This window comes from Bidens hawaiensis, unplaced genomic scaffold (assembly GCF_021521415.1).
Source record: "Bidens hawaiensis isolate Kalapana, Puna unplaced genomic scaffold, B.hawaiensis_p1.1 tig00019441_1, whole genome shotgun sequence".
Lineage (NCBI taxonomy): Eukaryota > Viridiplantae > Streptophyta > Magnoliopsida > Asterales > Asteraceae > Bidens > Bidens hawaiensis.
Genome location: NW_027492951.1, coordinates 123,135 through 148,523, shown reverse-complemented (window position 1 = coordinate 148,523; position 25,389 = coordinate 123,135). Strand labels below are relative to the sequence as shown.

General features: G+C 39.0%; 2 protein-coding genes across 2 annotated transcripts; both read left to right on the top strand.

Annotated features, from left to right (window-relative positions):
- The first annotated feature begins 19,853 nt into the window (after nucleotides 1-19,853).
- LOC143558345 (uncharacterized) lies at nucleotides 19,854-20,693 on the top strand. The gene has a single exon (XM_077047191.1). The coding sequence runs from the start codon at nucleotides 19,854-19,856 to the stop codon at nucleotides 20,691-20,693; it is 840 nt and encodes a 279-aa protein (XP_076903306.1).
- A 749-nt stretch (nucleotides 20,694-21,442) lies between these two features.
- On the top strand, nucleotides 21,443-21,910 carry LOC143558344 (uncharacterized). The gene has a single exon (XM_077047190.1). It carries the CDS (start codon nucleotides 21,443-21,445, stop codon nucleotides 21,908-21,910), a length of 468 nt encoding a protein of 155 aa, XP_076903305.1.
- Nucleotides 21,911-25,389: the final 3,479 nt, after the last annotated feature.

Below are 25,389 nucleotides of genomic sequence, written 5' to 3'. Positions count from 1 at the left end.
ATGTTCTTCAATCTTAGCCTTTTGCATCTCGATCTCTGACTTGTCTGAGGGCCCTTTATTATTTTCAAGGAAGACGATCCTTTATTCCAATCTCTCAATCTCATATCTCAATGTTGAATGATGATGGCAGATCATTTTCAAGGAAAAAAATCCTTGACTCAAGTCTTTAAATCTCATCATGACACTCGGCGAGTGACAATGATTTATCATTCAACAGCTTGTGTAGACTGTTCACTCGCATCTGAAGTCCAGCAATCATACTCTCATATCTAGTTGTCTTGGCTCTGTCAGCCTCCTTTTTCATTCTCCAAGTTCTCCATTCTTTTGATCATCACAACCTTTTCTTTTTCCGCTCCACCTTCTTCTCCTTCTAATTCCTTACAAATTCCAACATCACTTTCTCCCGCTCAACCCATTTCTCATTACATTCTTCTAGAGCCAAAATCCTATCTAAGATTGGATCCATGTATACTAGAGCCTTTTTATACTTACCATTGGAAAAGAGTTTTGGTGTTAGGATTTGAGTTGAGGGTAGGGTGTAGGATCGGGTAGGTCGGGTAGTTGATTGTAAGGGCATGGTTATGGTTTTGGATTGTTGCGTGGTGATTGGGTTAATGGCAGGGTAGAGGTGGGAATGGTAATGGTGAAGGGGTAAGGACATTGGTGAGGAAGTGAATGTGGATGTCCGGACGGATGTGGCTCTATGTGATGAGGTGAATAGGGGTGGAGACCTAGTGGGGATGTTTTAGGAGTTACGGGTTGTGGGAGGGATTCAGTTTGGTCTTGGAGGATACGAGTAGGTCATATAAGAATGAGCTATGGATGGGTGCGGCTTGTTGTATGGGAGAGACTTCGGGGCTGGTTACATGTGAGTCATGGAGTGAAAACTTGGATGTATTGGGCTTTGGCTTGGTTTTGTGGACTTCAACTTGTGTGCCCTTCATTGCTTCAAGATGAGGGGCCACGGTTTTTGTGGACTTTTAACTTGTGTGCCCTTCATTGCCCTACATGTCTTGTTGGGTGGTTTTTGGTGAGAGTGTGGTAGTCTCTGTCTCAGTGTGAGTGGTAAGCTTGATAACCAAGGAGGTGGGCTTCTTGGAGTCCCTAACCTTCTACAAACACTTCAACGGTCGCTCGGGCGACTCTTATTTCTCTTCTTCTTGTCGGAAGAACCGTCCGCAGAAGGCTTGCTAGCAGCCTTCCTTTTCTTTACCTCTTTCTTTTTCTTTGGTTTAACCACCTTCTTCTTCACAACCTTCTCAGCCTCAGTCTCTGCTTTTGTTTCTTCATTATCTAACTCTTCAACACTCTGTTCATCATCACATGAATTTTCATCAACAGGTTCAGTCTTAGGAAATAATACCCGATCTTATCCTCGGGAGCTCTGCCCTTGAATTGATATCCTCTTCCCGTTTTGCTTAACATGGTTCCAAAGAAAGTCTGTTTCACCATCTTAGGATGATGAGGTTCCAATTATGGTAGCTTAATCCCATCTTCATCAACCTCAATCTTATACACAGACTTCGACACCTCGAGCATCAGATTATCAAGCAATAACTGCACGAATCTTGGACACATCATCCATAAACCGTCTGTACTTTCATTTGTGTGCGTGCATAGAAATATAAATCTGGAGCAGTTGAACTGTACTTTGTTGATCAAACATGCCATCACTCCAACCCCAATCAGTCCTCAAGTTGTCAAAGCCTCCTCTCAGATCAGACATGCAATGAACAACGCTTTGAAAAAGATATCTCCAGTACGATGGTAGATGTCTTTTCTCTAATGTTTTCCACTTCGTATCGTAACCCATCTTGTCAACCATCTCATATAACTCCTCCTTCTTGTACTTCTTGTAAAAATGATCTGGTGCATCCTTGATGTTCAATACCCGTACGATGTCAGCCTCAGTTATTGCAAATTCTTCGCAGCCACCTCACTTGTAATAGTGTCCTTGGCCCCCTTTGCATTTTTCCAAAATTCTTTAATCCAACAAGTGTGAATCTCTGGATTAGCAGTGATTGCATGTAATAGTGGAGTTTCTCTAAGTCCCTTGATGATGGAGATAAAAAACTTTATGCTTCTTGCTTTTCGGAAGATTTAAAGGACAATGCATTGCTGCAATACATCATCAAATAGATACATCATAACTGATATATAAATAAAATAAAAATAAAACAGAAAACAAAATGAAAAATTGATTTTATTCTAAAATTCTAAGTCTAAACGAATCGCATCATGGAATTTTAAACGAATCGCATGGGTATTTCAATCGCATGAAAAATGCGATTCAGATTTTTGCGATGCGAATCATAACATTTATGATATCCGATTTAAATCATATGCAACTCAGATGATTCATGAGATCCGATTCAATTCACCTTATGCGATGCGATTCGATTCCTTATGTGATTCTAAAAACACAAGTTTATCCAAACTTCAATTCCTTTACTTTCTTAGGTCGCCTAGACCTGAATTTGACTTATGTACTACTTTTTCACACAAACACAACCTTCAAGAACACCAATCGGACTATTAAAGGTCCGAAAACTCTTAAAAACCTAAAATCTAACAAAACTTTACAAAAATCAATTAAATCAGTATCTAGATCTAATATGATGTCGAAAATGATAATTTGTTGTCGATTCAAACAACAAACAACATATCATGACCCATCAGATCTTATTAATATTCGGTTTCAACCGAAAAGTGAAGAACAAGAATCTTTTGTGAGAAACTGATTAACTAGCATGGGGTATGGATCCATGTTTATTATAATCAAGTGTGACTAGATGGAAATCAACAACATATTTGGTGTTCTGATTAGGGTAAATGGTGGTGGTTATGGAGAGAGAAGAAGAGAGTGTTTTGAAAGTGTGAAGTGATAAAATGAAAGTGAAAATGAGTTGCCATTTAAACCCGAAAAGTATTTATACATTGAACCCTAACACTCATATATATACAATATATTTATTTTGTCGGTCTACACGGTTACAACTTTTGCAAGAGAGACCTTAACGTAAGGCAATAAAAGTTTAAAATAAAGTTAAAAAGAAAATTAAAGTAAAATAAAATAAAATTAAATAAAAGATAAAATAAAAAATAAAATAAAACAACCTAGAACAAGATTTTAAGTGAAAAACATAAAAACAAAACAAAACAAAACAAAACAAAACAAAATAAACCAAAATAAAAATGAATTAAGGAGTGAAGAATAAATTAACATTAAATACTTAATAATATTTACTAAGTGTAATTATATTTTTTCTGAGAAAGAACACGACATGTTTGCTTCAAATAACTATTCTTTTGTAGTGAGTGTCAACTGAAAAGTTTGCTTCAAATAACTTTCGATTTAAGCTTGCCATGTCATCATGGTGAGTCTGAATTCTAGTGGTAAATTTCTTTTTAGCTTTCTTATACTTATCATTTAGGTATTTAATACCAATGTTTTCTCTTATCAGACTAGACTAGCATTATGGGTTATGTAATTTTCTACTATATCTATACATAATTTAGAGAAAAAATGTTTGTGTACCTTGGGCAGGATTTCCTTGGCTGCTTCCTGCTGCAGTACATGTTAAAGCTTGATCTCCATTCACAAACACCATCCAAGCCAAGTTCATCGGGTTCATTAATTCTCTAGTTAGATTCAAAGGACTCAGTAGATTTAGTGATCAAGGCCTTTGTCTTTAAGCTCCCTTGACTGATTCTTGGAACCCCTTTACCCGATGAGCTACCTTAACCAGCTAGTCTTTTACCAGCATCATTCCCTTTACCCCCTTCACAGTCAGACACATCAACAATATTAACATCTCCAGCAAGTTGTCTTGGGTTTGTGTTTTCCCTTGAAAAGTGCCCAATTTCATTGCAGTTGTAACAACAGAGCTTATCCTTGTTGAACCAATGTTGTTTCCCTGAGAATATCTGAAGCTGTTTTGCCCATACTTCTTCATGAAGTTAGTGGCCCGGTGAACACTCATGGCCATATGATACTTAATATGAAATGTTATTGCCATGAGAATCTTTGTGTGATTGGGTAATGAAAGTCCTCACATGCAATCACAAAATTATTATCACACTATTTGGGTTATTTTGAAGTTAGATTTACTGAAAAACGGTGGTGTCATTTATAGATCCTTGAATATATGAATAATAGTAATTATAGTTTAGTTTCTTTAAAAATAAAATACAAACCAAAATACTACAATACCCTTTTCATTTAAATAGATAGCATGCCACATATCAAAAATGAATTGGTTCTTACTCTTCTTAAGAAACTATAGATTTTTATTTAAATCATTTTCTATACACACACACACTCACACACACACACACACACACATATATAGTTGGTGAGATTAATAGTTTCCAAGTTTTAACGTCAAACTTTAAGTCATTCTTACCATTTTCAGGAAACTTTGTTTATATATATAGGAAAAGTGAATACGATGCTGCTAGGCGTATAACCTTACATGCGAGACCAATCAAAACTACGTAGGTTTGATTAAAACCTACTAATCTATTTTAAATTCTTTCCGTGTTTATGATAATTCTATGTCAACTCTATGTTTGGAATGTTCGTTTAAAGAGATTTCCTTCCCAAAAATCGAAAATCTCCTGTTTTTATTTAGTAAAATAGGTTGGCTATTTAAAAAGTAAAAAGTTTTCAGGTTTTTCAACATGAGGTTCATGTGTTTGCATTGGGTAATTTGTGTTTTATTTATCTAATATTTCATTAGTATATATAATCTCATTGCTATTAATGCGGAAACTTAAATTTATCTGAAAAAATAAAATAATCCTAGAAATCGCAAGCCACTTATGTAAGAACTTTCAGTCATTAATGTTAGTACTAAAATTAAAATTCAAAAGAAAAAAAACACAGCAAGGAAATCGCAAGCCAATAATGTATGAGCAAGATTCGAAAACGCTAAAAAAACTTTGTTGCCTTTTTACCTTTTGTTTTGATAAAAACCATTCAAATTATTTGTATGTACTTTTATTATAATAAAATTATATATAATATAAGACCGTGTGTGAGTAAAAAAAACGGCCTGATATAAACTCATATATATGTATACATGTAATTAGTAATAAAATAATAAGTGTGATAACATATTAACATTATATAAAACAATACTATTTTAACAAATCGATTTATTTTAAATAGATGCACGAATCATGTTTGACCCACATCGAAGTCTTTGAATTTTAGACGCTACTTTGTAGGGTAAAGTTAAAATACAAAGAGAGACAAAAATGAGAAGTGTGAGAAGAATTTGTGACCACACCAAAAACCCCTTAAAAATAAATAAAAAAAAATCATAACTCCAAATATAAATAAAAAACGAAAAAAATTAAAAAACTAAAATGTTTCCGCCATCATTCCCGTTAAAAAAAATTTGACGAAGAGACACAATGCAGAGATCAAAGACACAATGACAAAAATGAGCAAAAGACACAATTATAAGTAAAAAAAAAACAAAATAGATCGCAAAATATAACACAGTGTGTAGGGTCCCATTTTGTATATTAGTCTTTTGTATTTACTGACACTGTAAACACTTATATTAGTTAGCTTGTCGGTTTGTTTCCTTTGTATGTTTGGCCTAATGCCATGTAATCAAGCCCATTGGGTCTTTTGGTAATAAAGATAGATGCATGAAACTTGCACTATAAATAGTGCAAGCTTCTCATGCACACACAACCTTTTGTAAATATTTCAACCTAATCCTCTTACCAACTCTCTCTTAACTCGTATCTTTCCTTCCGTTTCGGGTAATAATATACCAAACAAGATCCGAGATCTCGGTTCCTCACTAGTGATTTCCGCTAGCTAGTGTTAGAGATTGATCCGAGTAGACTAGTTGTTGTGTTGTTTGATCCATCCAAGGACATACAATTGGTATCAGAGCTTTCGGGCTCTACTAGTTGTGGTCTTGGGTCACAAACTTGGATTTTGGTCTTGTTTGTGTTAAAGACAGGGTTTTTTCAAGTGTTATAGTGGGTTACGGGTTCATGATAACGGAGAAAAAGTGTTTACAACTGTTCTTGCTTCGGGTTTGAAATTGTGTGGTTGTTTACGTGAATTTGTTTGAAAAAGTGTTCAAAATACAAGATTTGGTTGAGAAAACTGTTCAAGAATGGGTGTTTCTTAGATCCAAAAGGTGTTGAAGTGATTGATGTAACTTTCCTCAAAAGGAAAAAGGTGAAAAGGTGACTAGAAAGTATAATCCGTACTTTCTGTAATCTAATTGAATCAGAATATGAGGTTCTCTAATCAAATTGGAGAAAGGTTCTCTAATCGAGTTTCAGAGTAATCTTATCGAGTCTCAAAGAAGCCTAATCGAATCTCCAAAGAACTCCAATCGAATACTCAAAGTTCTCTAATCGAATACTGAAAGGTTCTCTAACTGGATTTCAGAATTCAATCTAATCGAATTCTATTCGATTAGATTAGTTTCTATTCGATTACTTTGTGATTCGATTACTTTGTGATTCGATTACTTTCCATTCGATTACTTTGGATTTGTATCTTTTCAGCATAATATGTTTGGACTGTTTTGATTCTAGAGTTTGTTTATCCATGGCGACACAAAATGAGGAAGTTAGAAGCTATATGATCTTTGAAATTAATGTGGAACTACAACTAAACCTCCCAAGCTACTTAGATGGGACAATGATTTTGAAGAATTCAAATAGCGTTTTAAGAACTATATTAGAATCATTGATAATGGACTTCTTAGAGCCATTGAGAATGGTCCACATGTTCCCATGACTACCACTGCTGATGGCCAAGTTCCTAAGCCCGTGACAGCTGATGATGATAATGATAGGAAATTTTTTAGTGAAGACCAGAAGGCTTATGGTGTTCAGTGTTTGCCTCTCACATGAAATTGTTCAAAATTTGAGAGATCACACTACTGCTAAAGGCCTCAGGATGCTTTGGTTAGTAAGTTTGAGGGAAACACTGAGATAAGAAACAATAAAAAGGGCATGTTGAAGGGTGAGTTCAACATGTTCAACCATGTGCAAGGAGAATCGGTCACAAACCTCATCCATAGATTTGAAACACTGACTACCAAGATCAAGAGTGTAGGAATTGATTGTTGATCAAATTGAAATCAATGATAAGTTGTTAAACTCCCTACCTTATATCTGGAACAGTAGCGTGGTAACCATCAAGAGAACAACAAACCTTCAAATTACCACTCTTGTTGATTTGGCATCCATCATCAAGTCATTTGAGATAGATGACAAGTTAAGAATGGGCAACCAGATTGCTGGGTATCTTCGGGAAATTGATTATGATACTGAATGGAGCACGTGTGAGAAGAGGCATCTGCCTTCATATTGGAAACTCTTGTTTCACATTTTTGCCAACTGCCTGTCATCATAAAAGGGAGGGTTTGACAAGCTTAGCGTTGACTTGGTTGGTCTTATGCTTTGATTGACTTACAAAAGGAAGTACAACTACTCCAAGTTGTTCTTCAAGCACATGCAACTCAATGTGCTTGCCAAGAAGCGAAGGATGATGTATCCTAGGTTTGTGCAACTGATTCTGGATGATTTACTACCACATATTCCAAGACCCAAGTATCCAGAAGAAGTTGAAGAAGATGGACAAGTTGTTGAACCATCTGAACCTCATCTTGTTAAGATGGTTTGACAATCTGTATTCAAGGACATGGCTGAGCCTATTGGGAGGAGTGTGTATAAGTATAAGGGTGAGGAGGCTGGGTTCAAGTTTGATCAGTTTGCTAAGATCGAGCCTGACAGTGATGAGACTGATGTTGAGGAAGAATGGGATAGTGGAGATGATGATGGCGATGATGGTCATGATGGTGATGGTGTTGATGAGGAGGAAGAGCAATATGGGCCTGAAGCTAAGCCTAAGGCACCTGAGGCCATTTAGAGTCTGATGTGGAAGGTGAGCACCAGACGAAGAAATTGCATGACAAAGAAAAACGTAAAGCTGTGAGTCATCAAAGACACCTGTTGAGCCTGCTGCTGAAGAAGAGGAGCCCGAGCGCCCTCTGAAACGTTTGAAGCGGATGAAGGACTCCAAGAAGTCCACTTCTTCACTAAAGGTAATCTTTCCATCTACTTTCGCTAGGATTGCCGAATCCTTAGCAACCACACCACCTTCCACACTACCTATCACATCACCAACCACCACTATAGTTGATCCTCACATACCATCGCCAACCACACTAGCCCAAACCATAGAGAGACTTAAAGCTAAATAAATTATAAGTTCACCAAAGCCCAAACCAAATCCCAACCAAAATCACAACTGAAATCCAAACCCAAGTCCAAATCAAAATCCCCTACCCTTAGAGACGAACCCATTACACCACTCTAAACCTCAACATCTAGGTTAGATGAACCCTTGCATTCCATTCTAGAAAACCTACCCATAATCACCCAAACCAAGACCGAACCCATCCAACAAACCCTATCACCACCTAGGATCACCTCACCCATTACATCACCCACATAACAATTTACTTCACCAATTAGGGGTTCATCAATTTAGACTTCCACATATATATCATCCATCCACTCACAAACCACCCACTAACATTAACAACCACCACTGAACCAATAAGTCTACCCTTAGCCATCACAACATCCTTCCCAACCCAAACCATAACCATACCCATCCAAACTACTCCACAATCAACCATCTCAACCACACCATCATCCACGCTCAAAAGCCCAATCATTATAGCCACACCTTTATCTAGCGGTAAGTCGAAGAAGTCCCCTGTGTTTCGTGATCTTATCCTCTATAGGATTAGAGCACTTGAGGAAGCAAACGAGAACATAGCTAAACAAGAGCTCTTGTTGATCAAGTTCGTCAAAGATCAACAAGTTATCAATGAGCAGGTGACAAGACAGCGGGATGATCTTGCTTCAAGGGTGGCTAAATTAGAGGAAAACATAGAGCTGGATAGAGCTCGGATTGTGAGATAACGAGATTGGATTGTTACCTTTCAGAAAAGAATCTGCAATCAGAAAGAGTTGATCAATCAAAACTCGTTAAGAAACGTCAAACAACACATGAAATTGAGCGGATCCAATCAAGAGTTTCTACCCTAGAAACTGATCTTCCTTCCTCCTCCAACTTTGCAAACAATCTGCAGAGGGAGCTAGAGTCAACCATTGATAAGGTGATGATTGAATTTGAAAGCCTTGGTTCAAGGGTCAGTTTGTTGGAAAGTGGGTCCAGTTCTTCTAGGGACGTGGACAGGTTAATGGCTGAGAGTGTTAGGCTGCGGTCAATGATTGAGCAGCTTGAAGGTGAAATAGAGGATCAACATGACATAAACAACAGTCAGAACCGCGTGAAAGAGTCCCTCATCAATCGTTACCTTGCTGTTATGGAGGTAATGCGTTTGACCGATGATGATGTCAACAACCCGAGTTCTCATCTGATGGAGGCTTTCAGAGGATTCTTACGAGCCAACGAGCCAAAAACTGAGCAGAGCAACAAAAGAAGATCAGCTCTCGCCAATCTAGTCACTGATGCCGAAAGGGTCAGAGCTCAAGGTAAGCTTCATGGAATCCTATCTGATATGTCGGTTAAAGATGATGGTGGACGTGGTGCCAGTGCAAGTACCACTGTTGAGGAGCCGGTGGTTGTTGGGACAATCACGAGTACTAAAATCATTGCTACTACTGCCACTACAACTGGACAGGTCAGTGCAATGACTTCCACACTTGTTGCAACTACATCAGTTGCTCAAGTGAGTGCTCCTACCTCTTTTGTGATTGTTTCTACTGTTCAACAACCATCGGTTCAAGGGGGTGACGGTGATGATGAAGGTGATGACAAGTCCGATGATGATGGTGATGACGATGATGTGGTGAAAGAGGATGACGATGATGACGATCCATTCGATAGCTTTGATGAACCGCACAATGGAAGCGGTAATGGTGATGATGATGACTGTGGTGGTGATGATGTCACTAGTGGTAATAAGGAGAGTCAACAAGACCCGCCAAGTGAATCTCAACGAACGAGGGACGCTGACGCTGCAGTTGAGGTTGAAATAGCCTCGATCTTTAATGTTTATTCTTTTGCAGACACCAGCTCACCAGTTCAAGAAGCTGTGGAAGAAAATAAAGAAAATAGTGATGACAGGATAAACTACTATTCGATCCCGGACACTCCGGTTCATGATAAGACTGTGGTGACGCTCCCTGCTAACTCTCAAGCTACCACCAATGCTACTGCTAAAGCTTCACAAGCTCTGAAGAAGAAATAGAAGAAGTCCTACTTCATCAGCAATAGAGAAAGCGTGAGAGACCGACCTTATCCCTAACTAGATGACTCCTTGATAGTCTACTGCAAATGGCACTCGAGCATCCATACATGGGCCATACGTCGAGCTAATGGAGATCTCACCTACATGTATATCACTGACATGCATACTCTATCCCAGCTCGACATGAACTTCTTCGGAAAAATTGTGGGCAGTTATGTGACTGAGAAGGAGATGAAGGGATGGTTCAACAGGTTTATCAGCAAGGAGTGGAAAAAAGATTACCCTAACTTCAAACTCAACAAAGGTAAGGCCTTTCGACATCCCACATAGATTGATCCCGTCACCGGAAAGAAGAAATGAATGTGGTGGTACAAGACTCACAAGCAGGTGAGACCGATCTACCATGGAGAACCATTTCTCCCCAACTTGCTTGAGCAGTTTATATGTTGGGAGTTTGGGAGCAATACAGGTGAAGTCATAATGCATTGCAAAGATATGCACTTTCTGCGCTTCTTTGATGAGCATGAGCTTGTGACTCTTAGCAAAGAAGACCTACTGAAACTCTACAACTCATCGTTAAGAACAGTCGATGAGGCCCGACACGACAAGAATGATACTATAGTTGAGAAATTCAACAAGTTTGTACGCTACCTTGTTGATAATCAGCTATATAATTATGAGAATGACTTCAAATACGAGACCGACCGAAGACGAGAGCTAACGAATTAAACACTAAAGACTAGAGGGAGATTGTAGGGTCCCACTTTGTGTATTAGTCTTTTGTATTTATTCGCACTGTAAACGCTTATATTAGTTAGCTTGTCGGTTTGTTTCATTTGTATGTTTGGGCCTAAGGCCATGTAATCAAGCCCATTGGGCCTTTTGGTATTAAAGATAAATGCATGAGACTTGCACTATAAATAGTGCAAGCTTCTCATGCACACACAACCTTTTGCAAATACTTCAACCTTATCCTCTTACCAACTCTCTCTAAACTCTTTTATGTCCTTCCATTTCGAGTAATAATATACCAAACAAGATCCGAGATCTCGGTTCCTCACTAGTGATTTCCGCTAGCTAGTGTTGAGATTGATCCAAATAGACTAGTTGTTGTGTTGTTTGATCCGTCCAAGGACCTATACAATGCCGAACAAAATATAGCACAATGTTGAGTAATATAACACAATATAAAGAAAAAAAGACACAATGTCAAGGAAAAAAGACACAATCAATGACGAAAATAAACACAAAACACAAGGATAAATAAAAAGAAACAATGACTTTTTTCACTTACTTTTTTCGTTTTTTATTAAATTTTGAGTTATGATTTACTTTTTTATTTTTGTTTTAATTTTTTTAGGGGTATTTTTTGTGGCTACAAATCCTTCTCATTCTTTTCATTATTGTTCCCATTTATAGAATAACTTGACCCCTATTTTGTAAACCATTTCATTTATATTCAAATAATGATAATCGTTTATCATCTTTCAAAAACCATAGTTAATAAAATAATTCTATCAATTATTTTCTAGAGAAACATAGGGTTGAGTTATTCTAAAAAGGTCAACAAAAATGAAAAGTGTGAGAAACCATAATTAATTGACATGTGGCAAGTGAGATCAAAGGAAAAATTGAATAAAAGTAATAGTACACATTTCTTCTATACAAATGCAAGTCAAATGTTTATTCCCCCATCATTTTAAACGTCTATAACTTTTTCATATGATATTTAAAAATAAATAAAAAATTCACCATAATAACAAACTTTTTTTTATCTTTAATATGATTATAATTTTTTTATATAAAATTAAATAAAAAAGTACGTCATTGTGTCTTTTTGCTTACCACTGTGTCTTTTTTCGTCATTGTGTCTTTCGGTTTGTCATTGTGTTTTTTCGTCTTTGTGTCTTTCAACTCATCATTGTGTTTTTTATAAATATTAATAACACCATTGTGTAAATATGTAAATATAATAAAAAATACCAACAAATTATTTAATACATAAAACACAATGATGAGTAAATATTACACAATAAACTAAAATATAAAACACAATGATTAATACATATAACACAATGACCTACGTAAGGCACAATGGTGAATACATATATCGCAATGACGTGAAACGTAAAACACAATGGAAATTACATATTACACAATGACTTGAACGCAATACTATTTTTATCAAATTTAGTGAATGCCACATGTCAATTCTGAATAAAAGACAATGAATGTTTTACAAAATGACTAAAACGAAATGAAAAGTAGAAAGACAAATGTTGAGCACAAAATACAATGACGAACAAGACACAATAATATAATCTTTTTTTTTAAATTTTATCTTAATATAAATATCAATTAAAAACACAATAACCAAAGTCTATAACACATTGCATAGAAAACCCAATTAAAAAGCACAACGAGCAACCAATTAACACAATATAAAAAAACCCATTATTCTTTTACTTTTATATAACAATATGATATTCATATTAGGATAAGAAACACTTGTTATTATGGTGATTTTTTTTAAAAAAAATTGACGTATGAAAAAGTTATGGACGTTTTAAAATGATGGAGGAATTAACATGTATCTTGCACGCGGAAAGAGAAAGTAATCACATATGGGTTATTACCTTAATTTCATTCTCATCAATTTATATTCTTAAATTGATTTTCACCATCCAAAACTAAAATTAATATGAATTAGATTCCTTTTCATTTTCTCATTTTTATTGTACTTTTTATTTTAACTTTATCAAACAAACATATAGCCAAAAAGATTTGTAGGATATTTTTTTTATAAATGACAACTAAATTTAAATACGATTTCCTTATATACTTAAAAGAACTATTTTTTTATTAGAAATAATTAACATTAGTATGAAATTTAGGTGACCTTAACAAAAATAATGATCTTGATTAGTTAATGTATAATACACATATTTTATAAAGTTACTACTAACTGTATATAAATTTAATAAAATTTCGTAATTGTTATATTAAAAGAAATTTAATTATAGCAAAATATTTATTTTGTAGTCAATATAGAAATAACTTAAACAATATATGTAATTAAAAAAGGAAATAATAACGGGCTTGAATAAGTTTAGGACAAAATTTTAAATTAGTTAAAGTTATTACTCATCCAATGTGCCAAGGCGGGTCAGAGTTTTCCAACCTCCAAGCATTTTATATTTGAGCCGGAGATAGGTGCTATTTGTTTTTTCTGAGGTAAAATGTCTGCAATCTACGAACCACAACTGTATATATCTGTAGCAAAAGAGATAGACCAAACTCTGCAGTCTGCAAGAAGAAGATTGTTTACTTAACATTTGCAGACTGCTAAGATGAAACAAATTTCTTTTAAAATAAGCTGAAATTTAAATAAAAAAAATCATTCTACATCGAAATTTAAATAATAGTCAAACAACACTAAGATAATATTCATAAAACCATCATAACATTTTTGTTAAATAATTTGTTCGGTACCTTGCATTAACTGCTAGTAATTTCATCTCGTAACTATGTCATATATTCCCGAATTGATGCAATGCAATGTGCTTCAACCTCGTATTATTTCTCTCCCATTTCTATTAATCAACAACCAAACAAAACATAAACAATATTCAAGTGATCAATTAACATTAATCAAGCAACAAAACCAAAACCTAAATTAACATTAATCAACAAGAAAACCAGCTAAACATAAACAAATCAAACCTACTAAAATTCTTAACAAAACCTAAGATAGAATATTTATAAACAAACCGAACGAACTAATGGTAATCAAGCCTACTAAAATTCTTAACAAATCAAACAAAAGCTTAATTAACATTAATCAACAACAAAACCTATCAACAAGAATCATAAGTTAATCCTAAGATAGAAAATAATAATTGTTACAATGTAAGAAATCAAACCTTAACGTAAACAAATGAATGAAAGGGGGGCGGCCGGAGGTGGAGGGAGGGAGGTGGGTGACGTGAATAGAGTTTTGAAGAAAGGGGCTAGGGTTTTGAGAGACCTTATGGAATGAAAGGAATGAAAGAAGATGTTAGAAAATTTGAAAAGTGAGTGGTCCATGTTTGCGCGAGAAAGAGAGTGTGCAGACCTTTTTTAATGAATTGTCTTCCGGAAAACAAGCAATCTGCAAACTTCAATGTCTGCTGGTCTACATGACACAGACAAAAAAGACCAGGAAAACCTTTTCCGAATAAACAAACACCTCCTTATAATTTTTATTCAGGTTTTTTATTAGGCTTTTGGATCTCTCGACCGTTGTCAAAATTCATGGCTCCTATTAGTTACTGGCCTGTGCAGCTGCACAGCTTACACGGACCCAAAGCCGACCTTGCTCGCAAAAGGGGAAATTTCCTTTAGATCCACACACGTGTGTTCCCTCCTATTGCACCAAATATACGGTTTTTATACTTTAATTATAATCATAATGTAATGTTTCAAATCATTAATGGAATGACATTTGATTTAGTTATTCTACAACGGACACATCAAATCCTATTTCCAGGTATATGTTACAACTTTAATCCTGTACGTTCAACAATAGTTATCTTTAACCAGTTACATATTTGATCGAGATGATCATTATTGTAACATATGGTGCGATTAATGAACAGCCAAGAGATGGGATACTTGGATGCTTTTCATATATTTTGTTTTGTGTTTTTCGATCAAATTGTTCCATAAACCGATTGTGACAACAGCCCATAACCTATAGGATGGGATGCTCTGCCAGTGAAAATGAAAGAGCAGTATGCAACTTTTATAAATGGTTTGTTGATAAGCACTTTATCTCAAGTGACGTATTTGCTGTGTTGAGAACGATTGGGAATAGTTATGGCCTCCATTCTACCCAACCACTTGTCTTTTGGACTAAGTTGCACAAAAGTAGTGTTGTAGACTGCAGTTGGCAAAATTGGTTATAATATTCAATGTTTCGTAACTATATAGTTTTTAGTTATTTTTAAATGGATACTATACTATTTAATTTCCCACAAACTAGCAAAACCTTATATTGTAATGGATATTGGGATCAACTATCATTATTTTATATATTTATTTGAGGATTTTAATTAATATTGTTGTAACATTACGGTTATGGATCCAAGACATTCTTTTGTCCTTGTCTTCAAGAAGAGGATCTAGTCGTTGTATGTGAATTGTAAAACCATTTGATCATATATCTTTAGTACGTCTACATCCTCAGCAGGTATAGAGGTAGGGTACTGAAAAGGTCCAAATACCCTTAAGTAATACCCGCGGATCAATTGAGGGCCCCTCATAAGGCACACGTGGGATATATGGATCACTCGCTTAACCATATGAGGAAGAAACACCCTCATGGTACATGCGGAAACATCCTGGCACCCTCAGAAGTCATCCGCAAGACTGAGTACCCGTCCGCGTAAATGACCACGAGGTAAGGCCCTGGGACAGCTATCAATAACTAACTACTTTCTAGAAGATTTACCAAGATGCTTTCTTGGGCAATACGTGACCTCTCGCCCAATGAATAAAGGACACCTGGCAAAGCCGTTATAACCGTGCACATGGCAAGGGTCGTCTATCATCCTATCCCGTTATGACACATGTCCATGTTGTTATACATGCACATGCAACGTATAACTGAACCTATCATATGAGGACACGTGTCCATGTGGTTACGAGAGCATCTTCTGAAAAGGACAGCTGGCCCAATCATCTTCTCACACCCTTCGGCTATAAATACTCTCTCAATCTTCATGAGGTATTTAGATACTCACTCCCACTACACTCTCACTATTTACTTAAGTACTTTATCTTTGTCGGAATTGTACTTATTCTCACGCCGGAGGGTGGTTACGGGAAGACCCCCCCTCTTGTCCTTCCCGTAACGAGCTCACGGTGTCTGTTTTGCAGGTTCACATCAGTGGACTTTGGGAATTGGACTTGTATCGTACTGGTTGTTATCCGTATCCTACTTTGTGGACTCATTGGATCTAAGACCCGTCAAGGGGAGTAGATCCGTGTTTCTTCACTGGCGCCATCCGTGCTTTTGTTAGAACAACAGTAACTTTTTTCCATTTCGTTGTATGATATGAGTCAAGTTCCTGAAGGGCCGACGGGGACCTCTGCGCCGGATTCACGTGTTACCGGAACAGAAATACCTGAAGGCTTTGTTTCAAGTATTTTTGCACGTGCCACGGCCCTTAATTCACGAACTGCTGATGTAACACCTGGAGGACGTATCCTCGAGCGTATTACATCACCAGTTGGGTTAACCCCCACTAATTTGGGAAATGTCACAGCACCAAAAGGATCAAATCTAGGTGACTTGGGACGAATTATGAGGGACACCCACCGGACTCGTTCGGAATTAGGTCTGCAAGATGATTCTGGTGAGTCTGATCCAGTAAGAACTCATCACCAAAATTCTAGATCTACGGGATTGTTGTCTCCAGACGAATGGCTTCGCATCCAGCAAGAGAACTTGGTAGCCGAATATGAGCGTAGAGTACGCAACGAGCGTTTCCATGCTCGAAACATGACTTATGAGGAATCTCCCAGGAGATCCCTTTCTCCTCCACCAATAGGGAGAGGAAGTAAGATCCGTTACAGTCAACGAACGAAACAAAATCCAAGTGAAGTAAGAAGGTTGCTCCCTCGTCCTCGTGTGGACATGCGGATGGCGTCTTACTTGGACGAGTTTGATGCCCAGGATTCGACGTATCATCCCGATGGTAGTTATTACACGGGTTACAGTCGACTCCATTCGCGTGAAAGAGCTAGTCACCCGCGACCAGTTGTTCGCCATGCGGAATATCACAGTGATGCTGAGCATGATTTTTCAACTACCATATCACCCAGAATCCTTTGCTGAAAAGTCAAAGTTTATCTCAAGCATTGCGACAGCTCCATTCCCAATGAACGCAAAAATTCCAACATCTGTTGGGACGTACAATGGAATGACAGATCCCAGCGATCATTTGCTGAGATTTGTCACGGTTGGAGGAGTCAGTGGTTGGACTCTTCCATACTGGTGTCACATGTTCGCACTAACATTCACTGGAGCTGCGTGAGAATGGTTTGAGAAACTACCTGGTGTGCAGATTAAAAGTTGAAATGACTTTGTATCCAAATTTTCTCTGCATTTTAGCCAACAAAAGAAACATACTCGCGACCCTTCAGAAATATTGGATGTATCAAGGCTAAATAATGAGTCTATCGAGGACTTCATTACTCGTTTTAATAACGAGAGCCTTAACATCGGTGGGGTTAGTGATGATTTGAAAAGAGGAGCATTCCGCAAGAACGTGAATAGTGATGCGTTGATCCGTACTCTAACGGGAAGAGACGGAATGCCCGAATCCTGGGATGAGATTATGAAGGCAGCCAAATTGTGTGCAAGAACTGAAAAAACTTTGGGCTCTAGTAGCTAAAAAGCAATTGTCAAGAGTCGAGTTCCAAACTCCGAGACCAAACAGGCAAGCCAAGGGAACAATTTGGTCAAGGCTTCAACCAACTTCAGAACCATCAAAGCAATTCGATGCAAGGTCTTTGATAGGTAATAAGAACAAACAAAACTTTTCAGCTCGGTCTTCTAACAGCTGGACTGCAATGTCAAAGACCCCTTCAGATATTCTCACCACCGAAAATTTGACTTTCCGGAAGCCCCAACCATTACCACGGAAATCGTTCCTTGATAACAAAAAGCACTGCTCGTATCATAACGACATTGGACACAACACAAATGAGTGTGTGGCCCTGAATAACGAGATCGAGGCAGCGGTAAAAAATAGCAAACTCGAACATTTGGTCAAAAGACCAGAGACTGGAAAACCTCCTGCAAGGGATAGTCAGGGCCCAGCCAAAAGACAAGTTAAGGATTTAAACGTTCACATGATTCAAGGTGGATATAAGGTTGGCGGAAAAATGAGAGAGTTTTTGGAAGAGGAGTGGAAAAATGAGCCAGTAATTTTTCCACGAATAAAAGGGGGACCGTGCAACAAGAATCCGTTAATAATCACTGCTCTCTTCGGTCACTACCGGTCACAATATGTATTCTTTGATACCGACATCATGTACGAACAATGCTTCGAGCAATTGGATGAGGAAGACAAAGAGCGGCTAAAACCCATTCATACTCCCGTTTCTGGATCCTTCCCGGTCACTCTTAGTGACAAGATCCATTCAAGAACTGAGGAAGTTGAATTTTTAGTCCTACCAGCAACTTCTAAACACGACATTTTTTTCTAGGGAGAGAAGCAATTGGTGATTTCAATGCTCATTCGTCCACTGCCCACGGTGCAGTTGTGGTCCCAACACGCACTGGCATAGCAATCATTCATGTCAACCGACACTGCTTTGCAACAGAGAGCTCAAAACCTAGCACAGTCCCAAAGCAAACTCAGAGAGCCAAGCTAGAGAGATGGGTATTGAATAAAAAGTTTCCTGATCAGACAGTCATAATTAGACCCGCTATTTCAGAAATAGTGAGAACTTTCTTAAAACAACTGTTGACTAAAAATATGGATATCTTTGCTTGGCAGCCCGCGGACATGACTGGTGTCCCGCGGAGCATTGCGGAACACAAGTTAAGGGTAAACCCGGTGTTTACACCAATTGTCCCGAAAAAGCGGAAGATGGGCCCATAACAAACGAAAGCCATGAATGAACAAGTGCAAGATTTGCTTCAAGCCGGGATCATTCGTGAAATCAAATATCAGACATGGGTGGCTAATCCTGTCATCGTTCCAAAGAGTAACGGAACACGGCGGACGTGCATAGATTTTAAAGACCTGAACAAAGCTTGCCCGAAGGATTGCTACCCATTACCTGAAATAGATCTCAAAGTCGATGCTGTGGCCCCGTTTAAATTCAAATACTCTTAGACGCCTACAAAGACAATAATCAAATCCGCATGGCTGCGAGCGATGAGAATAAAACAGCATTCCGAACTGACCAAGACACTTTTTGCTATAAAATGATGCCTTTCGGACTGAAGAATGCTAGTGCCACATATCAACGGTTTATGGATCAAGCATTCAAGAACCATATTGGTCGAAATTTAGAGGTTTACATGGATGACTTGGTGATCAAAAGCATTGAGGAAGGTCAAATGCTGAGAGATATCGAAGAAACTTTTGAGACTTTAAGAAGCATTAACATGAAGCTGAATCCAGCTAAATGTTCATTTGGGACGGAAGAGGGGAAATTCCTTGGAGTGATTGTCACAGGCGTGGGCTTCAAAGCCAATCCTGATAAAGTTCAGGCTGTAGCCCGCATTCATTCCCCTTCTTCCCTCAAAGAGGTTCAAACACTTAACGGAAGATTAGTGGCGCTAAATTGCTTTCTAGCAAATCATGTGGCAAAATATTACCCATTCATGTCAACGTTGGATGGAATTGGATGGAATTGCCCACGTTAACAGCTTCTTATGCGAAAGAACCGTTGACGGTGTACTTATCGGCATTTGACATTGCTGTGGGAGCCGTACTACTGACGGACAGAAAGAACGTCCAAACTACAATTTACTATGTCAGTAGGATGTTGTCAGATCCGGAGACCAGGTACTCAATGTTAGAAAAACTTGTTCTAGCACTGGTCTATGCAGCCCGACGACTCCGCATGTATTTTCAGGGACATCCCATAAACGTCTTAACTGGATATAAACTCAAGAATGTACTAAGTGAGCCTGAATTGTCTGGGCGATTGGCAAAGTGGGCCATTGAGTTGGGTGAACATGCGATCGAGTATAAACCTAGACCAATAATCAAGGGACAGGTGCTTGCGGGCTTCATTACCGAGGTTCCGCAGCACAAAGAGAAGGAATGTTTTATCGATCAACAACCCCAAGCACCTCCTGAACAAGAGCAAATTTGGTCATTGTTCACGGACGGAGCTTCAAGCAGCGAGGGGTCTGGTGCAGGCCTCAGGCTAGTTAACCTCGAGGGCCATGAGTTCACATATGCCATAAAATTAGACTTCATGAATACTAACAACGAGGCAGAATATGAGGCTTTTCTGGCAGGCTTGAGGATAGCCAAAAAGCTCGGGGTAAAACATTTGGAAACACGGGTGGAGTCTTTGATTATTGCTGGGCAGATTAATGGTACTTATGAAGCAAAGAATGATGTTATGGCTTCCTATCTGTCGCATGCAAAGGACTTAATTCGTCAATTCTCTTCTTTTAATGTTATCCACATTAAGAGGAGCGAGAACAAATCTGCGGACGCCCATAGCAAGTTAGCTTCAACAAATTTCGAGCACTTTGCTAAGGATATCCGCATTGAAGTCCTGGACCACCCGTCCGTTCCACAAAATCAAGTTTTGTTAATCCAAACGGGCATCGAATCATGGATGACACCAATTAAGGTTTATTTATCATCCGGAGTCCTCCCAGCAAAAAAAGGCTGAGGCACGAAAGATAAAACACAAGGCCTTGAATTACCAAATGAATGATGGCGTGTTGTACCGGCGATCATTCTTAGGACCTTTGTTGCGTTGTGTGGACGCGGAAGACGCGAACTACTTAATGCGAGAAGTACACGAAGGCATCTATGGCCTACACACGGGTCCTAGAATGACTGTGGCAAAACTCATTAATGCGGGGTATTATTGGCCTGGCATGCATTTAGACGCTATGCAAGAAATCAGAACGTGTGATTCTTGCCAATATCATGCCCCCAATACATTACGCCCAAAGAATGAGTTGATTTCGGTAACATCCACCTGGCCGTTCAAGAAATGGGCTATTGACATCATGAGACCTTTCCCGGAAGCTCTTGGACGAGTCAAATTCTTGATAGTGGCCATTGATTATTTCACCAAGTGGGTTGAAACCAAACCGGTCGCATCAATAACGGCATCAAGTGTTAAGAAATTCCTGTGAAAATTCATTATCTGCCGTTTTGGTCTTCCGCAGGAACTGGTAAGTGACAATGGGACCCAATTTGCAGACAACGGACTACAGGAATGGCTGAAAGAACTTCAAGTCATTCAAAATTTCGCATCTGTAGCACATCCGCAAGCAAACGGTCAGGTCGAGAGAACCAACCGAACTATCAAAGAAGGGATCAAAGCGAGGTTAGGAACTAAACGGACAGGCTGGGTTGATGAGTTGTCCCATATACTTTGGCACCCAAAAGAATTCTAGCAATTCTGAAATGCCTTTTAGTCTAACGTATGGCACGGAGGCCATGATCCCAGCCGAAATTGGGATTCCATCCGCAAGAGTTTTGTCGATCAATGACAATGATCACGAACTCAGGATGAATCTTGACCTCCTCGAGGAGAGAAGAGAATTAGCATTGATCCGTGATCACAACTATAAACGCCAGTTGCAAAAATATTACAACTCACGGGTCCAAAAATGCGAGTTCGATGCTGGAGACTTTGTCTTCTGCAATAATGAGGCTTCTGGCCAGGAGCCTCCGGGCAAGTTCGCCCCAACTTGGGAGGGACCTTACAAAGTCAAACAAGTGTTATCTAAAGGCGCCTACAAGTTAGAAAAACTGGACGGGACTGAGATTCCCAGAACTTGGAACGGGGCTCAGTTGAAAAAATGCTACATATATTGTGTACGCTTTTATTTTATGTTTTGGGCCTGCGTGCGACTAGCTAACGCTATGTAATTTCATTTTTTGTAATACGGCTTATGCCTAATCTATGGAAATTTATTTCAGTCTCATGTAAATACGTGTTGCTATGTAATCCTTTATTGACAAACAAGAATCCTACAAACACTTATATTATGAAGAATAAGACAAAGTGTACCTGATAAAACAAACTTCTTATTATTGGTCAAATGGGATTACAAAGGAAATATGATTACAAGGAAGATAAATCTACATCTATGGGGCAGCATCTCCGCCTCCTGCATTATCATTATTCGCTCTATCTTAATCCTCTTCATCTTCCTCAGCAAGTCCAAGGAGGTCCTTCAGCTGATCTATGCTGTCCTCCTCGTCCGCAAGCTCGGATATCTGCTCCACAAGAGAAATCATTAAAGAATCAAAAGTTTTTGACCTTTGGATAAGTATCGTAGCAGTATCCTAGCCGTGCAGAATATATTCTTCCGGAAGCTTGCCCTCTGAAGCGAATTTGTAGCCTTCCTGGAAGCCTATCTGACGGCCAGCTTGTTTGGACGCCTTCAAAAGAATCGCTACACAGTCCCCAAGCTCGTCACTATCCCGGACATCGGTGATAGCCTGTTGAAATAATTAAACATAAGTAAGTATGGACAATTTGATTATCTACAACAAAAATAAGACAAATACCTTGGGAACTCCTTCCGCTAAAAACCACTTCTTGTCCGCCTTAGCTCGGACAAGTTTCATTTTATGACCAGCACACTCCAAGGCCTGGTCTCGGCTTTTGGTGGCAAGGTATGTCAAACGCTCGTCCTTCGCTGTTGGTTCAGCTTGAAGAGTTTTTATCAAATCCGCTTGTTCGTCCACTTGCTTTTGGAGAACGTTCTTGACTACCTCAGCAGCGAGGAGATCAGCCTTCTTGGCTTCTAAAGCTTGACGGCTCTCTTTAGCCTCATTCATAGCCCCGAGGGCTTCTTTCTTGGATTTAGCTAAGTTAATTTCTAGGTCATCCAACTCCTCATTCATCGCTAGCCAGTCTCGGCATATTTCCTGGATAGTCGAAATAGTATTCGCCAAATGATAAGAGTTTGAGTGCAGTAATTCTTGGCGAATACGGCGACATTGTCGCTCCCTTTCTGCGGGGGGAAGGCTTTCCCGCAAATATTCAAAACATACATCCACTTCGTTTAGCGTTGAATTTCGGCGTAAAGACCAAAGCGGATGATGTGGGGAAGTATCTTCCTCATGAGGAGATGGAGAGGTCTGATGCCCATAGGCGAATGTACTAACATCTCCTTGATCTCTTAAGCGATGAACATTGAAGGAAGGTGACATATTGAAATCATGAGTATTTCCAACTTCCTTATTCTTCAGAGGAGAATCATCCGCAACAAGGATTGGATCTTTGGTGGTGTTAGATGGTGGAGATGGTGGAGGCGGTGGTTTGAACTTTTCAAACCTGAAACATCTTTAGAAAAGTCTTTCAGGCCTACTGTAAAACGACAATCATACATTAGACATATGTCTGATTTATAATCATTGACAAATTTAAGGAACATTGAAAATCACCTAAGGAAATATCTCCGGAATCAAGTTGGTGAAGGTGTGATTCCAAGTTGACAAGTTTTGCCTTTTTTGACTTCTTGGAAGGAGCAGCCTTGGTGGGTCGAACTTTACGTTTGCCAGCGGCTTTGGAAGCACCCGCACCAACTGCTTGAGGCTCCCCCTCAACGTCAGCATCACCAGTCGTTTGTAGATCACCCTCATCACATGTCACCAAGTCTGCGGTTACCTTCGAACCCAGCTTGTGGGTTAAACCTATAGACGAGGACAGGACGTGTGTGGAGTCAGTAGTATTAATAATTGCTTCTCCACAACGGGTGATGATTCTTCACTAGAAGATAGAAGTACTATCACCCCGCTAGGAGTCATGGCAGCAAGAGGTTGAGGTTTTAGAATTCCCTCACCTTCGGCGATGATCTCCTCACCTCCAGCGGCTTTGGAAGCACCCGCACCAACTGCTTGAGGCTCCCCCTCAACGTCAGCATCACCAGTCATTTGGAGAAAACCCTCATCACATGTCAACGAGTCTGCGGTTACCTTCGAACCCAGCTTGCGGGTTAAACCTATAGACGAGGACAGGACGTGTGTGGAGTCAGTAGTATCAATAATTGCTTCTCCACAACGGGGTGACGATTCTTCACTAGAAGATAGAAGTACTATCACTCCGCTAGGAGTCATGGTAGCAAGAGGTTGAGGTTTTAAAATTCCCTCACCTTCGGCGATGATCTCCTCACCTTTTGCGAACATAGCCTCAGACAACACAGGCTCTGTGCGACGGGTAGAGAACAAAAAGTTGTGCCGGGTGCGTTCAAGAAACGGTAACTCGTTCGGACCAATGGGCCGGCACACCATCAGACCTTCCACTTTATCCAAGAGAGTGGAAAGAATAGAGCCCTCACCTATAATTGAAAAATGTCAAGGGTGCGAGGTAAAATTATAGAAGAATAAAATAAAAACTTACTCTTGTCAGAATTTTCAAAATACGGTTCCAAAGTGGGAAATGGCCACAAACGGCTCATCTTCGCGTGTACTAACGCTCCTTCATGAATCGCCTGCAGCGGCGTAGGTGTCTTGGTCAAAGTGGTATACCAAGTAAGGTCAATCTCAGTATTAGCGGTGACGGAGGGAGAGGTATCATTAGCCTTGCGGCGAACCATGGTAAATGGAATCGCATCCTCCCGAACCCAGAAAAACTTGGGTTTCCACTCATAAAGACTTCGGTACCACTCAGTACTGATAGGACCCTTCTTGGTAGCAGACCAACCGTACTACCCATCACGGTTCGTTAACTTGTAAAATACAGCGAACCGACCAACGGTAGGTTCGATAACATGAGCCTGACAGCAGAACTCAAAATGTCGAACACGTAGCATCCCAAGCGGATGGATTTGAAACAGGTAAAGACCATAGGACGTCAGTATGGCCTTCATAAACTTCGAGATAGGTAGCCGGAAGTTACTCGTCGTGAAAAAGTCAGTATATACAACCATTTCTCCCGCCGGAGGGTCAGTTGCAATTGAACCGTCAGCCGGACGTTCCAGACCCCATTCCGGCGCTAGTCCATATACGTGGACAATGTCGTCATAATCCTTTTTCTTTAGATTCACAACAACCTCGTGAATCGCTGGAGTGCTTTTCTTCTCAGCAGCCATGAGATGAGTGTATGTAAGAAGTTTTTAAGATTTGGATGTTTGAAAGAATAAGTGTTTAAAAGCGATAAGAATTAATTGGAGACCAGGAATGACTTACTTATACTCATCGCAATAAATGAGACCGTCTGACTGACAGAAGAGTGAGAAAACGCGGGTCGTTAGATGACTGACACGTCAGGCGGGAGATTCAAGAAAGTGCAAACAGGTTGTCAAAAGGCGTCATACACATCTTGTCAGTTATCCCTTAAAGTTCCTCTTTCCGCCACATCATTAAAGTTATCCAACTTGCAAAAATTCAAAATTTCA